The 16,487-nt window shown below is 45.6% G+C and overlaps 1 protein-coding gene across 1 annotated transcript in view; it reads left to right on the top strand.

The window, feature by feature from the left end:
- The first annotated feature begins 4,413 nt into the window (after positions 1–4,413).
- The window catches only part of LOC132825371 (extracellular serine/threonine protein kinase FAM20C-like), an 89,984-nt gene continuing 77,910 nt past the window's right edge, over positions 4,414–16,487 (top strand). Inside the window, exons 1-2 of the mRNA XM_060840561.1 lie at positions 4,414–5,568; positions 8,146–8,318. Coding sequence (XP_060696544.1) covers positions 5,018–5,568; positions 8,146–8,318 — 724 coding nt within the window. The 5' untranslated portion in view covers positions 4,414–5,017. The remainder of the gene's footprint in view (positions 5,569–8,145; positions 8,319–16,487) is intronic.

The following is a 16,487-nucleotide window of genomic DNA, read 5'->3' as shown; positions in this document are numbered from 1 at the left end:
TGCTCTGGACAACATTAAAAAAAATCCAACTCCTACACTCAATGGTCTGAGCAATGAAGGCAAGCAAGCAAAACGTTTTCTTAACTATCCTGGCTACCTGTGATGCAAATTTCAAAAAACTATGTCTCTGAACCCTTGGTCTCTCTGTTTGACTACACTACCCAGGGCCCTATCATTAACTATTTAAGTCCTGCCCTTGTTTGTTTTACCAAGATGCAATATATTTTTAAATTAAACTCCATCTGCAACTTGTCAGCCCATTGGCCCAATTGATCAAGATCTCTTTCATGGAGTCAGAGATGTATAGCACAGAAACAGACCCTTCGGTCCAACTCATCCATGCTGACCAGATATCCCAACGCAATCTAGTCCTACCTGCCAGCACCCAGCCCATATCCCTCCAAACCCTTCCTATTCATATACCCATCCAAATGCCTTTTAAATGCTGCAATTATACCAGCCTCCACCACTTCCTCTGGCAGCTCATTCCATACACGCACCACCCTCTGCGTGAAAATGTTGCCCCTTAGGTCTCTTTTATATCTTGCCCCTCTCATCCTAAACCTATGCCCTCTACTTCTGGACTCCCCCACCCCAGGGAAAAGACTTTGTCTATTTATCCTCTCCATGCCCCTCATGATTTTATAAACCTCTATACGATCACCCCTCAGCCTCCGACGCTCCAAGGAAAACAGCCCCAGCTTGTTCAGCCTGTTCCTATAGCTCAAACCCTCCAACCCTGGCAGCATCCTTGTAAATCTTTTCTGAACCCTTTCAAGTTTCACAACATCTTTCCAATGGGCAGGAGACCAAAAATACACCCAATATTCCAACAGTGGCCTAACCAATTCCTATACATGACCTCCCAACTCCTGTACTCAATACTCTGACCAATAAAGGAAAGCATACCAAATGCCTTCTTCACTATCCTATCTACCTGCGACTCCACTTTCAAGGAGCTATGAACCTGCACTCCAAGGTCTCTTTGTTCAACAAAACTCCCCAGGCCCTTACAATTAAGTATATAAGTCCTGCTAAGATTTGCTTTCCCAAAATGCGCCACCTCACATTTATCTGAATTAAACTCCATCTGCCACTTCTCAGCCCATTTGCCCATCTGATCAGGATCTCGTTGCAATCTGAGGTAACCCTCTTCACTGTCCACTACACCTCCAATTTTGGTGTCATCAGCAAATTTACTAACTGTTTATCTTATGCTCATGTCCAAATCATTTATATAAATGATGAAAAGTAGTGGACTCAGCACTGATCCTTGAGGCACTCCGCTGGTCACAGGCCTCCAGCCTTAAAAACAACCCTCCACCACCACCCTGTCTTCTACGTTTGAGCCAGTTCTGTATCGTCTTAGGGAGCAGTCTTCACTATCGACTATAGCATGTGTTTTGTTTGAAGGATAAAATGGGGCTCTATGGCTGAATGGCCTCCCCCTTTCAAGACTGTTGCAATGTTAAACTGATTAGGTTTTTGGACTATCAAGTATTCACCCAGAGTGCGCTAATAAATACGCTGTCAAATTCGCAAACATAACGATGGTTATTGAACTTCCAAACAGTCCATTCTAAGAAGGGCTTGATAAAGTGCTATATAAATTCAAGTACTGATAAAGGCAGTGAAAGGATATTATTGGCACGCTTCCCCCCACCTTCCCATCCAAATAATGAGGTGCTCAGACAATAAAGAGCTGGCGCATTTAAGCGTGCTTGCAGACATAAAATCTACAAGGGTTGTTTTAACAGAAGCTGAGAACTCTTGAAGTCCCACGTTATTTAACGGCACAGGCCAAGAGGTTAATTATTACCCGAGATTTACTGCCGCCTGCATCAGGTACTCACGGCAGCGACCTGCAAATTTGCAAATTGTTTTCGGGTTGGTTGTCAGGGTGGGCAGATAAGAGGGAAATCTATTGTCCGTGTGGACAATGAGATACGATAATCCATTCAAATTACACATGCTATCGGACACTGACGCCGAATGAACGAAAAATGTCCTTGTGAAACAAAATAATCACCTTCCCCCCCCGCCGCAGATACGTTTAACCAGCTTGTTCAAACACGTTGTGATGCCTTTGTGGCAGAGAGTCTCACCCGGATCTTCCAGCCCAGAGATGTGGACACTATCACTGTTGCACTAACCTTCCTCTGGCATACATAAGTGTACTTTGTTGGAAGGGGATCCGCTCTCTTTATGGAACACTGGTAATGTATACGATCAGGGAAGGATTTACGGCAGAAATTGAGGCCTTTCCGCCCCTCAGGTTTCTGCTTGAATGAATCCTCTGGACTACCACTTGGGGGCGAGAAAAGGGGACGTGCATTGATTGGGTTAATACATATCAGGATCTGGTTCGCTTCATCGGGACTACTTGTTCAGAAATTGAGGGAAACTGGTTGGTTCAGGGTAATCTATGCAAAAATTAAGAAGCTGATTGGTTTGATGCTTTTTTAAAAAAATGTGACATCGCATGAAACCAGGCGGAGGGGGGTTTTGGTCAAATCCCGCTGTCATCTGGAGGCGGGTTCCCTTTAATACTTGGCGCGGAGTCTCTCGGGCAGTTAGGATGTTGTGGGGTGGAGGATCACCATCCCAATGTAACCCTGCTCCCACTCCCTCTGCTGTGTGGGCTGTCTGAGTGCGGAAGCAGAGAGAGATCATTGAGCCGTGCTCTTTAGGACTGGGACGGAATTAAAAATTCTCTCTGGTTGCTGGAGCTGCTGCTAAGATTGCGGAGATGATAATTCCATTAGCCGAAGGGGGGCCTTAGCGATCGAACAAATACCTTCATTTTTCTTTCAATATTGTTTTGCCTTGTAAACTACCAATGTTCTGTCATTGTAACAAGAGGCGCACTTAGGGCGACTACCTTGTGTGGTTCAAGTGTATAATTTATATTCTCTCGCAATGTCAGAGGGTGAGAGAAGGGATGGGTTCTGACAGGTCGGATGCTAGGCAGACGGGGAGGGAGCAGACAAATCCCCGGAAACAACACGGAGATCTCTCTCCACACATGCTGTCTGACCTGCAGAGTATTTTCCAGCATTCCCTGGCTTTATGACCCCTCCCATTTGTGATGGTCACCCAGGAGAGACTGGTTCGAACAAACAGAGAAACTGAAGGCTGTTCCCTTCCTTACAGACAATTGAATGAAGTGTGTAAAGAGATACAGCGACACAAGGTGATAAGCGGAAAAGAGAGAGGGAGACGCAGAGACCGAGAAAGCGAGGCACAGACTGGGGGGGGGGGGGGGGGGAACGAGACTGGGGGAGGCAGAGAGCGGGAGTGGGGCGGGGAGCAGGCGAGGGGAGGGGGTAAGAAAGAGGCTCTGTCCCTTCCCCAGGGTTTTACATTGACAGCCCAAAGCCGAAACGATGAAGCCCGTCAGTGCTGAACCTTCAAGGTGGTATATAAATGGGAGAGTTGACAATGATATGGGCCAAATGCTGACCAATCGGACTACATTAATTTAGGATATCTGGTCGGCATGGGACGGGTTGGCCCGACTGGTCTGTTTCCGTGCTGTACATCTCTATGACTCGGAGTTGTACAGTATCTGATGTGTTCAATGTGGGGACTTATCCCATTATACACTGGCCAGGTTATCGCAGTTATAAACGTGAACCTGAACTTTACATATTCGGCATCAGCCTCAAAGTAAGTCACTGTGGATTGTACAGTCCTGCTGCATTTGCTAACAAGATCCTGGTTTCACCTGAATAAAGGGGTGACAGAATAATGTCATTTCCCGACGATCTGTTCTGACAGGGAGAATGAAGGCGGCGGCCCGCGGGCGCGCAGACTTTACTCGGACATGGGGTCTGTTTGGAAGGAGCGAGGAGACATTCCACAGGGAATTGTGCAAGACTGGCTGTTTCTGTCTGTACATCCCTGTCTGCCTCTGCCTTCCTCCGTCCGTCTCTCTCTCTCTCACACGTCTGTCTTTTCCGTCTCCCGTCTCTTTCTGCTTGTTCCCTGCGTCCGCCTCTTTCTCGCCCCCCTCCCCTCGGCTGTCTCCCTGTCACTGTCGCTCTGTGTCTCCCCCAGTCTCGTTTCCCCCACCCCCCAGTCTGTGCCTCGCTTTCTCCCTCTCTATACCTACTTCCGTTTATCTCCTCATATCTCTTCACATAAACTGTATTTTCTTTGCAATTCTGTTGTTTCTTTTGCAAAGGGGAGTGGGTGGGTGGGGAAGTGGGAGGGTTTCATATAGAGCCGGCCCTTCCCTCTGATTGGCACCCCGGTAGATGAGAGTAGCCTGAGCTCGGGGGTTGGGGGAGGAGGGGAACTTGAGTTTGGCATCAACCCTCCGCCCAAATGTGACGTTTTCCTGCCCTTCATGGGGGCGGCTGAATAAAATATTTGCACATCTGGCAGGCTCATAGTTATTGGAGGCACTCACACACACACACACACCGAGAGAGACGGAGAAGGAGCGAGCTGTAAGGCTTCACTCACTCTGATCCTGTAACAATCTCACAGCCCCACACCTCTCCCTGGGCTGTCAAATGCGGATAGGAGCCTCAGAGCGGAGCTGTCTCGTCTTGGAGGAGGAACTGGGCATTGGGGAGTCTCCTGAGGTGGTGGTAGTGGAGTGGGGAGAGGATTTCGTGTGTCTTATGTGTTCCATTTGGACACTCGACCACCGCCGAGGAGCCGCCGCCGACTCTACATTTTAGAGGGGGGGGGGGAAACATGTTTTATGTTTCTTTGGGGTGACTGTTGTGTCTGGTTTTCGGAGTCAATGAAAGGTTAAGGACGAACAGGAAAACAAACACACTGCGCCAAATAAGATACATTTTATTTTCAGCAGCTGGGGATGCGCCGGGGCTAACGATGGAGACGAACTCAATGCGGATCCTTCCAAATGAGACGGGCCGCTCTGCAGCTGAATTGAAATCGTTTTAAAGTGTGCACGGGTTCGGTTTCGGGAGCCTGAGTTTGTACTGGCCTCTCTCCATCCCTCTCCCCCACGCCCTCGGCTTTCGGTCCCAGCAAAAACAAAATGATGCTGCTCCGCAGATTCCGGGTGCTCATCATTATGGTCTTCCTGATCGCCTGCACCATGCACATTCTGATCGACCTGCTGCCCAGGCTGGAGAGGAGACCGGAGCCGGGGCTGCCCGCCGGAGGGCCAGGAGCAGCGGGCTGCCCGTGTCAGCACCGGGACTCGCTGCTGCAGCCCGGGCTCCCAGCCTGGGGCAAACCGCTGGCCGGGGCCGCTCCCCCAGGAGGGGGTGGCGGGGCAGATGCTGCGAACAAGCACACCCTCCGGATCCTGCAGGACTTCAGCAGCGACCAGGCTGCCACCGGCTCCAACCGCAGCGGCTCACAGTCTGCGGTCAAGGCGGAAGAAGCCGGTCTGCAAGCGGCCAGGGGGCTGATCTCGGAGCGGTTGCTGGAAGCTGTCATCCGAGCCCCCAGCCAGTTCTCCAAACTGACCGCACTCTTCAAACATCCTCTCTACCAGCGACCGATCCCAGCACTGACACAGGGGGAAATCTTGTTCAACATCAACACAGACATAAAATTTAACCCTAAAGTTCCCCGGGACTGGTAAGTCAGTTTGACTCATTTCCCCCACCGCCCCTATCCTGCCCTCGCCCGCACACAGCGCTCTGTCCAGCCTCACTCAGCCTGACCTGTTCCCTCCCCACCGGCTCGGCGCTGCCCAGAGCTCCGTGATTCCTCCAGCCCCCGGGAATCCCACAGCCGCCGCTGCGGAACGAGGAGTCGGGCAAGTTTCTGAACACTTAGCTACAAGGTACCGAGTCACCCAAGGACACCAAGCGGTGCGCTGACAGAGAGGCAGAGGAAGTGACTGACAGATAATGGAAAGCACCCAGATCGAAAGAGCCTGGGAAATTGTCAACAGGGAGCGAGGGAGGGAAAGACTCAGAGAGAGGCAGAGGCAGAGAGAGAGTAACAGCGAGGTAGACAGAGAGAGACGGGGGTAGAGACAGAGGAACAGAGATAGAGAGACAGGGATAGAGACAGAGAGGTGGAGAGAGACAGATGGACAGAGAGAGACAGATGTATAGATAGAGAGACAGGGATAGACAGAGATAGATGGAGAGAGATGAAGAGACAGAGATAGAGAGAGAGAGATGGACAGAGAGAGACAGATGTATAGAGACAGGGATAAAGACAGAGAGAGACAGACAGATTTAGAGACAGTGAGGACTGCAGATGCTGGAGATCAGAGCTGAAAATGTGTTGCTGGAAAAGCGCAGCAGGTCAGGCAGCATCCAAGGAACAGGAAATTCGACGTTTCGGGCATAAGCCCTTCATCAGGAATCAGGAAGATTTAGAGGCAGGCAGACAGAGGAGTCGGAAGAAAGATAAGAGACAGAGAGAGGGAAACAGAGAAAGGCAGAGAGAGGTGGAAAGATAGAGACAGAAAGAAAGCGAGACAATGAAAGGCGAAGAGAGACAGCAAGTGGGGCAAACAGAGAGAGAGAAAGGCAAGCAGAGGAAGACAGGCTGAGAAGTAGACAAGCGAGTTATAAAGGCAAGACAAAAAAAGCTATAAAGGAGACAGGCAGCGACAGAGGTACAGGAAGAGACAGACACAGAATGGGGGGATATACCGTGACAGAAAGATGTGGGGAAATTGAACGAGAGACGGAGAGAAACAGAGAGAAGGAAGAAGGAGAGATCGAGATAGAGGCGAAGCCGCGGAGAATTTCCCGCCCTGAGGAAGCTGCTCCCTGGAGCAAGCTGTGTCATTGTACAACATCCTTTGGCCTGGATTGAGTTCTATCGTTGAGAATGTCCTCCCGCACATCCCCAACTCGCTGGAGAGGGACTAATGTTCCGGACGACTAAATAGCGCAGAATTAACATATTCCCTAACCATATTTTCCCCCTTTAACGTTAAAAAAACCGTCGTCTTCTGCAAAACCAATCTCAGGTAGGTTACCCCCCTCTCTGGGAGTGATATGGATTGAACCCGTACTCGATGTGGTTTAAATAGATTTCCTAGAATGTGGAAACAGGCCCTTCGGCCCAACAAGTCCATACCGACCCCTACCCTATATTTACTCCTAACCTACACATACCTGAACACTATGGGCAATTCATCTAACCCACGCACCGTTGGACTGTGAGCGGAAACCCAGGCAGACACGGGACAAACTCCATACAGTCACCTGAAGCTGGAATCGAACCCAGGTCCCTGGTGCTATGAGGCAGTAGTGCTAACCAATGTAAACACTGTGGCACCCCCATCTCAAAACCCGTTTCGCTCTGTCAGCTACATTGACCATCCTTTGCCTCTGGTCCAGCAGGACCCGGGTCCCTGCCCGTTCCTGCTCTCTCTGTCTTCTCCCTCTGGGTCCCACTCTCTACCTGCTCGCCTCTCACTGCGCTCTGCTTTCTCTCTCTCAATCCTCCCATTGGGACCTCCTTAATGTGTGGGGTCACTCGCACTGCCCGCTCTCCCCAGGAACTTTGTTTCACTCAATCCTCTCTTTTCCAGTCGCCCTTTCTGAAGTAATAGCTTTCTTTGAACGGGTTATTGGGGTATTATTTATACGGCCACACCGTCAAGACAAGGGATGGTATTAGATCCCGTGTGGAGACTCTGGGACCTGGCGAAAGTGGGGACTGCAGATGCTAGAGATCAGAGTCAAGATTAGAGTGGTGCTGGAAAAGCACAGCGGGTCAGGCAGCGTCCGAGGAGCAGGAAAATCGGGACATGGTCTGGCTTTGGTTGAAAGGGAAATTGGGTTTGTGTCACTCTCGCTCCCAAATGTGAGAAGCATTCTGTCCCTATTGTCCCAACTTTACACAGAAGGGTCAGTTCGCTATTCTCAGAAATAGGGTTTCCTGGTTTTATAGTTACCCAGTCTGTGTGTCAGCCCACTCTGAAGCTTCCCTTGGTGGGATTGTGTATGTGGGCTAAATGGAAGCGAATTTAGACGCGCCTTTCCCCCTTCTCCGTCTCCCTCTCCTTTTATTTCTTACCCATCTTTCTCTCACACGCTCTCTCTTGGTGTCCACCGTTCCCCACCTCTCTCCTTCCCTCCCTCTTTTGCTGTCTGTATCACAAACAGAGCCCCCCCTCCCCAGTGATACGGTGACAACTCCGCCAGTAGGTTTGACCCTCCTCCCCCACGCATTCTCTTTCAGGGTGAATGAAGATGAGGAGGATCTTGCAGCGACCGGCGATCCCCCCATAGACTCGTACCCCAACTGGTTAAAATTTCACATCGGGATAAACCGCTATGAGTTATATTCTCGCCACAATCCAGCCATTGAAGCTCTGCTGGGAGATCTACCGAGCCAGCGGATCTCCAGCGTAGGTAAGGAAAATCTCTATTTCAATAAGTGCTCCCTTGCTGTGACATGCCTGTTTGTCCTTGCATATTCCGTACCTCCCCCAAAACTAATTAGAGTTTGCTCCCAGTGTCTCAGGATAGAGAAATGCAGTTGAATGTAATCTGTCTTTGTCAGCCTGGCTGTAATGAGATAAATTGGAAGTGAGTGCACCTCGGAGGATGCGATTCTAAGATTATAGATCTCTCATTGAAAATTATTCCTTGTCAGAGATCATTATCTCGAGTAAGAGGTGCCGGAGAGTGGAGGATGGGAGTTAAGTAGGCTTTTTGGACTGACTTGTCCAGGAAATAAATAATGTTGATGTCTCAGAGGAGAGATGCAAACAGACACTGCAATATCATTATATACCAATCTTAAAGTGAGGTTGCTGAGACTGTGTACTGAGTATGATTTCTAACAAGTACTGGCTGCTGAGAGCACTATGCAAATGCTTCCAATTGACATGATAAACTGCAATATCTTAAGCAAAATACAGCAGTTTTCTTTCTAAACCAGAAGTTGTCCCAACTCCAACTGATTAATTCTAACTCAAGATTCCAGGGATAAGGGACTCCAGTTAATATAAATAGAGGAAGGGTTTAAAGGAGGATATGGACTAAATGCTGGCAAATGGGACTAGATTTATCCAGGATATTTGGTCAGCATGGATGAGTTGGACCAAAGGGCCTGTTTTCATGCAGTACATCTTTATCAGTTGTGGAGATTTTGAGATTATTTTCCACAGAACAGAAAAGGTTCAGAGGGAATTTAATGGAGGGCTTCTAATCCTGAATGGTTCAGGTAGAGAGAAAGAGAAATTTTTTTGCTGTGGCAGAATGATGGGTAACCGGAAGACTGACATTTATGGTGAGTGGCAAACCAAGCAGAGGTAACATGGAGAAACATTTCCCTACACGAGGAATTGTTGTCATCGACAGCAGGTGAGCTGAAAGGGTGGTGCAAACTGATTCAATATTAACTTTCAGAAGAGAACTGAATACAACGTACAAGTGGGTAAAATGACCAGGCTGTGGGGAAGCAGCAAGAGAATTGAATTAATTGGAGAACTCAGCCAAGCAGAAAGCAAGGGGCAAGTTGTCCTTCTCTGAGCTGTCTTGTTCTGGGACTTTGTCAAAGCTTTATCAGAACTGTCCACATGTTCACCTGTCTCCCAGGTTGATGTCAAATCAGTACCAATCAGGCAGGCGTCATCTGCGTTCAAGTCCTATCAAATTACGCTAATGATATGTTAATGGGTAATAATACACTAATTTCTATGTAAGAGCATTTCTGGATATTAACAAAAATATAATAATAGACTTTATCAGGATTTTAAAGTTAAATCCTGACTGCTATTGGTTCAGGCAACTGTAAATTAACATGTTCCATTCATGTTGATTTGTATGTTACTGACTGTCATTTCTTCACATTACTTATGCAAACTGTCAAAAGATTGAGTAGATGCATTTCCTCAATTAATATTGATCTGGCTGCTCAGTGCATCATGATTCACAATGCATTATGCAACCTTTCACAAAATTGTTGCAAATCTCCACTTCCTTTTGTCCTAATTTGCACCAATTCTCCATTGTCGCTGTACTCACTGACCTACATTGGCTCCCAGGCTGGCAATACCACAGGTTTATAATTCTCATCCTTCTTTTTAAATCCCTTCATGCCCTTAGTTCTCAGTATCACTGAAACTTCCTTTAGTCCTACCGCCCTCTATGATTTCCAAGCTTCTCTAATTCTGGCCTCTTGCTCATTCCAAAGTTCCATCACCAGTTTATCTTCAGCTGCAAAGTCATTAGCTCACTCCCAAACCTTTCTGTCTGTTTACTTCGCTGTCCTCAATGTTGCATCTTTACACCAATTTTTTTGACCAAACTTCTGATTTTTGCATCTCCTGCAAATCACAATATCAATTTCTTTTCTTCATAACAGTCCTGTGAACTACCATTAGGCATTACTGTGTTAAAGGTGCTGTATAACTACAATTTGCTGTTCAATTGGAAGCACAGAACAACTTGGGCCTTTCTGCACAGCTTAGATAGGTTCCCATTTCTTAATAGTTATTGTATTCTCCTGAATACAGTGAGTCTGGTATAAAGAAACACCAGCGGCACGGTGGCACAAATGGGCGGCACGGTGGCACAGTGGTTAGCATTGCTGCCTCACAGCGCCAGGGACCTGGGTTCAATTCCCGCCTCAGGCGACTGACTGTGTGGAGTTTGCACGTTCTCCCCGTGTCTGCGTGGGTTTCCTCCGGGTGCTCCGGTTTCCTCCCACAGTCCAAAGATGTGTGGGTCAGGTGAATTGGCTATGCTAAATTGCCCGTAGTGTTAGGTAAGGGGTATATGTAGGGGTATGGGTGGGTTGCGCTTCGGCGGGTCGGTGTGGACTTGTTGGCCGAAGGGCCTGTTTCCACACTGTAAGTAATCTAATCTAATCTCTGCATTGCCTTCCCCAAACTGACCAGCTTGCTGTGGTGAAATCATAACCAAGGCTGGTTGCCTCAGCACATGCTAAGTATGCATGCAACTATTCAACAGATGGTCTCTACTGAACAGGGACCACATCCCAACCCACACTGCCTCACTAATCAGCAAAAGGCATCAAAAGGCTTCTTCTCAACCTCCTACGTCAGTACTTACCTCTCAATCCAAAAGGCAAATGATCTGATCATTTTTCCACTCTACTTTGCATGACCTTGCTTTAAATATACATGGGGCAGTCACAAGTGTTTGATTACTGTACCAATCATTTTACATATTGGAACTGTGAAAGGTGCTGTGAGCTTCTCCAATCCTTTTTTCTTAATAGCTCATGCCATGTTTACGTTTTAGCAAGTTACAAAGTTTCAGAATGTGGGTAGTGCTGATGTTTATTTGTCTGTCCTGAGTCACCCTTTGGGAAGGATGGGCGAGGGCCCAGGTGATTGCAGGACTCGCCCTTCCCAGAACGTTGATTTTCCTGCTCCTTGGATGCTGCCTGATCTGCTGTGCTTTTCCAGCACCACTCTAATCTTCACTCTGATCTCCAGCATCTGCAGTCCTCACTTTCGCCACATGCTGATAAAACTCACTGAACAACTTCATGAGTCTTTTATTACTATCTCACAAAAGAAGAGGAAGACCAGACACCATCTTTCCCTTACAGTACAGCAATTTACATCTCCATCAGTAAATTCTTATAAATCACTGCTTAAATCTCAGCTTAGAGTATTGCATCCAATTCAGGGTACAACATTTCAGTAAGAATGTCAAGATCTTAAAGAAACTGTGAAGAAAATGTCAGCCGGTCTGGCAGCATCTGTGAAGAGAAATCAGAGTTGATGTTTCCGGTCAAGGGACCCTTCTTCAGGGTAGCTGAGAAAATGTTGTTTTTAAGTGGAAGATAGGGTGCGGTGGGGTGGGGGTGAGTAAACAATAGGTGGAGATAGAGCCCAAAGTGAGAGACAAACAGATGTATAAACAGAAGAGTAGGTAACAGTTAGCCGTGGAGAATGAGTAGTTACTAATGGGAACCATTAGTGGCTAACAATGGGTTGGCCAGGGAGCGGGGTGGTGTGTTGCAGTGGCAGGAACTGGAAATTCAGGATCCATTTTGCGGAGAGATTCTCCGAGCTACCATCAGTTCGGAGAAAGGATCTCAAAACGTTAACTCTGATTTCCCTCCACAGATGCTACCAGACCTGCTGAGCTTTTCCAGCAATTTATGTTTTTATTTCTGATGAACAGCATCTGCAGGTCGTTCGTTTTCTTTATTTTGTGAAGAAAATAGATAGGATGAGTGCATATCATCTTTTCCCCCCAGGAATTGGGAATTGAAAGCTGGAGGGCATAGATTTAAGGCAAGAGGTGAAAGATTAAAGGGGCAACTTCCACATGCAGAGAGTGGTGTGTGTATATGGAAATGAGCTGCCAGAGAAAGTGATTGAGGCAGATACAAGAGCGACATTTAAAAAACATTTGGATAAGTACATGAAAAGAAAGGGTTTAGAGGGATGTGGACCAAATGCGAGCAATTAGAACTAGCTGAATGGATACCATGATCAGCATGGACCAGTTTGGGTCAAAAGGCCTATTTCCATGCTATATCACTCTATAAACTAAAAATATACCAAAATGAGTTATTGAGTCATTGTGGCATGAAAGGTTGTCTTTCATCCCTTCAAGACCACGCCATTCTCTGTAGCACAGCGCAGTCAATTGCATTCCACACTGTATCCCTGGAGCCCTGTAAGTTCATTTCCCTCAAGTGCCAATCCAATTTCCTCGATAAATTATTCATTGTCTCTGCATCCTACGCCCTCCTAGGCAGTCAGTTCAGGTCATTGCCTCTTATTGGATAAGAAAGGTTTTCTTCACAGCCTTCTGCATCTCTTGCTCAATACCCTAAATCTGTGTCCCTGAGTCCTTGCCGCATCAGTTAATGAGAACAGCTTTTCTTTGTCTGTCCAAGCCAAAACTGTCATGTTTGCACACCTTAATCTCCTGGCATCAAGACAAAGAATACAGCTTTTTTTAATCTTAAAAATCTATAAACCCTGGGTATATTTTAGTAAATATCCCCTTTATGGTCCCTCACATCCTTCCTAAAAGTGTGGTGACCACAATTGGCAGCTGTGGTCTCACCAGAGCTTTATAAATATTCACCTTAAGTTTCCTGCTTTTGTACTTAATGCCTCTATTTATGTATACCATGATCACATATGCTTTGCTGACCACTGGTGTTATAGGATTTCAACAGTGTTGAGAGATTAAAAGAGCTGGAATTGTTGTCATTAGAATATAGAATGTTAAGAGGTTATTTAATAGCAGTCCTCAAAAGGTTGAGGACTTTCGACAGAGTAAATAGAGAGAAATTATTTCCATTAGCAGAAAGGTCGGTAACTAAAGGGTTTAAATATAATATAATTGTCAGAAAAAGGAAATCAGTAAAAACAAATGTAAGTTGTTACAATCTGGAATGAAAGGATAGTGGAAGCAGAATCAACAGCAACTTTCAAAAGTAATACTGTACACACAAAGGAAAAATCTGTATGGGTGTATACAACAGGGCAATGGGCCTAATTGGATAATGGAAATGGAAGGGGCAATGGCTGTGTTACCAGGTGGAGCTGGAATGCTGTAACAGTGGAACTGGTATCTGCTGTGATTAAGTCAACTTTTCACATTGAAATAAATAACAGAAGGTCACAGTGGAGCATGTACATTCTCTAGAGTATGAACTGATAGACTTTGATAAGCATTTTCAGGACAGATAGTTCCAAACAACAGGACATTTGGAGCCCCTGCACCTGAAATGTATACATTTGTTTCTAATAGATTTGAAGGTTCTGTGCCACTTTGATGTATGGTTTAAAAGAGTACTCTCTGCCCACGCCTTCACTGTCAGTCCCAGGCTCAAGCAAAGTCTTGCTTCTAAAATTCTCGTTCAGTGTTTTCATAGCCTTGCCCTTCCATAACTCTGTAATTTTCATAGCTCCATGACCTCTGAGATATCTATACTCATCTAATTCTGGACTCTTGAGCATCTTTGACTTTAATCTCTCCACATTTGGTGGTTATAACTTATGACCTAATATCTCCTTATGTAGCTTGGTTTCTGAATGAGTTTTGTGTTCCTGAAGAGCACTTAGAAATGTTTTATTTCATTAAATGCTTTGTATAAATACTAGTTGTTGTAGTGATCCTTTGTCCAACTGGCTTATATTAATATGTGGAAATAATTTATATAGCACGTTTCACATCGTCAGGATGTACCAGAGTATTTTTCAGTCAACTAAGTACTCTTTGAAGTATAATCCCTGTTGTAGTGTAATGAATACAACAGTTTAGATGCTCACAGCAACTCTTATAAATGACTTTAAAATAACCAACAAATCATTTCCTTAGTGACATTGAGTGATACAGTGATATGGAGAGAGGCGAGAGTCCTTTGTTTAACTCACTCATGGGATGTGGGCATCCCTGGCTAGGCCAGCATTTATTACCCATCCCTCATTGCCTAAGAGTCAACGACATTGCTGTGGGTCTAGAGTCACATGAAGGCCAGACCAGATAAGGATGACAGATTTCCTTTCCTAAAATACATTAATGAACCAGATGGGTTTTTCCAACAATAGCAATGATTTCATGGTTATCAGTGGACCCTTCATTCCAGATTCTTTATTGAATTCACATTTCACCACCTGCCATGATGGGATTTGAACCGAGGTTCCCAGAATATTAGCTGAGATTCCCTGCTTTGAAGTAGTTTCAAAGCATCTTGCACATCATGAAGGCAGCAGGGCATGGGTTTAATGGGTCACCTGAAAGATCCCACCTCCAACAGTATGAGCCTAGAAAGCGAATGCAGTCAGGCAGTTCAACCTTCAAGGCATCGCAACAGAGCCTGATGTTATCATCAGCCAGTAATCGCAGTTAGAAATGGTCCAGTGATAATAGCTGGATAGCAATCAGCAATGGGAAAGCTCTCTTGAGCAGACACGTGCTGACAGAATCAGATAACTCACTCCAGAGATTAGGAATTAAAACCCAGGAATATTCATTCCTTCAGAAGCTTTTGTTCCACACCAAACAAGGCACTTAACAAATGAACCATCAAGGAAGTCAACGATAGCCTGTAAGGATTCAGAAAGCTATTTAAAAGCTTCCTCATTATAGGACAGCTCAATCTCAAAATCCAGGATCTAGACTAGAGAGTTCAACCAACAATTCCCATCTTCTTCACTTCATCCACATTTCAATCCATCCCAGAAGGAGCAGAATTGGATTTTCATTATTATAAGCTAAACTTGACTGACTAACAGTAATTGGAAGCAAAATACAGAAAGTTTTGTATTTATATAGCATCTTTTTATGGGGCCACAAGATGTCTCAAAGTCCTTAACAGCCAATGAATTATCTTTGAATCATAGTCATGCTGTAATGCAGGAAATATGGCTGCCAATTTGTGCACAGCAAGCAACAATATGATCAGGTAATTTACTTTGTAATGTTTGCTGAGAGCTAGTTCCTGGATAGGCTAGCGTTCCTGTTTTCCTTTGAAACAGTTTTGTATGATCTTTTACATTCATGTATGAGAGCTAACCAGTGGGCCGTGGTTTAATGTCAGATCCCAAAAGAGCACCCTTGACAATGGAATATTCCTTCTGTGCTGCTCTGGGAATGTCATCCTCGATTGTTGTGTGCTGATTCTGGATTCGACTTGAACCCACAAAGTCTGACTCAGAAGCTAGAGTTACACCCATCCAGCCACAGCTTTGTTCTTCATTCTTGAAGCAAAATAGATGTGGTGGAAAGCAGCCTTATTAAAGCCGGGAGTCATGTGAGAGGAGGCTGGGAAATGCAAAAATGTAGCTATCGGCAGAAAGAGAACTATGGTATTTCTAATTAATGCAACAAATTGTCCAAACTGGAAATAAAGATATACCTTTAGAACCTGCATTCTCTGACTCTGGACTGAGATATTACAGTTTAGACAGAGAATGGTTGATCTGTATATTTCATTGTGCTCGGCATTCATAGCTCCATAGAATATCAATATATGTCCGATTATACTCCTACAAAATGCCTTGGGTCATTTTCCTACATTAAAGTTACTCTGAGCGCGCAATTTTGTTAACTGATTGCTTCAAAACAGATTGCAAATTACAGTTACTAATTGAACTCATCTCTATTAGATTAAGATATATGATTATGATAAAATACGCAGAATTTTAAGAAGTGTCAAACCTGGATTTTTCAAAAGAAAATAGATTTATGTTTTGTCATGCAGCTGGCTGTGTAACTCTCAGGTAATAATATTGCAAGGGAATTACCGGGTCCAAAGGCAAAAAATAAATAGCAGAGTAAGAGAGCTGATGTGGGAGTTACAGGGCTACGTCTCAATCAATGCATCTCACTGACAGTCACTTGCAAGAGCCAGGTTCCAATCTTATCAGGGGGAATATATGCCACTTATGCTTTTGAACTTAAAAAATAAATTGGAAACATTGAGCTGGTACAGCTGGTTTGTCAGAGAGGCCAGTAAATGGGAGTCACCAGTTTTAACACAGTGCTGTTGGAACACAACACAATAGTTGATTCAAAGTCCAAAGCACACGAGGATAGCAGCAAATAATTGATGGGACGGCACAAGAAAGC

The sequence above is a fragment of the Hemiscyllium ocellatum genome, chromosome 20, assembly GCF_020745735.1.
Source record: "Hemiscyllium ocellatum isolate sHemOce1 chromosome 20, sHemOce1.pat.X.cur, whole genome shotgun sequence".
NCBI classification, from domain to species: domain Eukaryota; kingdom Metazoa; phylum Chordata; class Chondrichthyes; order Orectolobiformes; family Hemiscylliidae; genus Hemiscyllium; species Hemiscyllium ocellatum.
The sequence above is the reverse complement of the archived record's forward strand: the minus strand, read 5'-3'. Positions and strand labels throughout refer to the sequence as shown.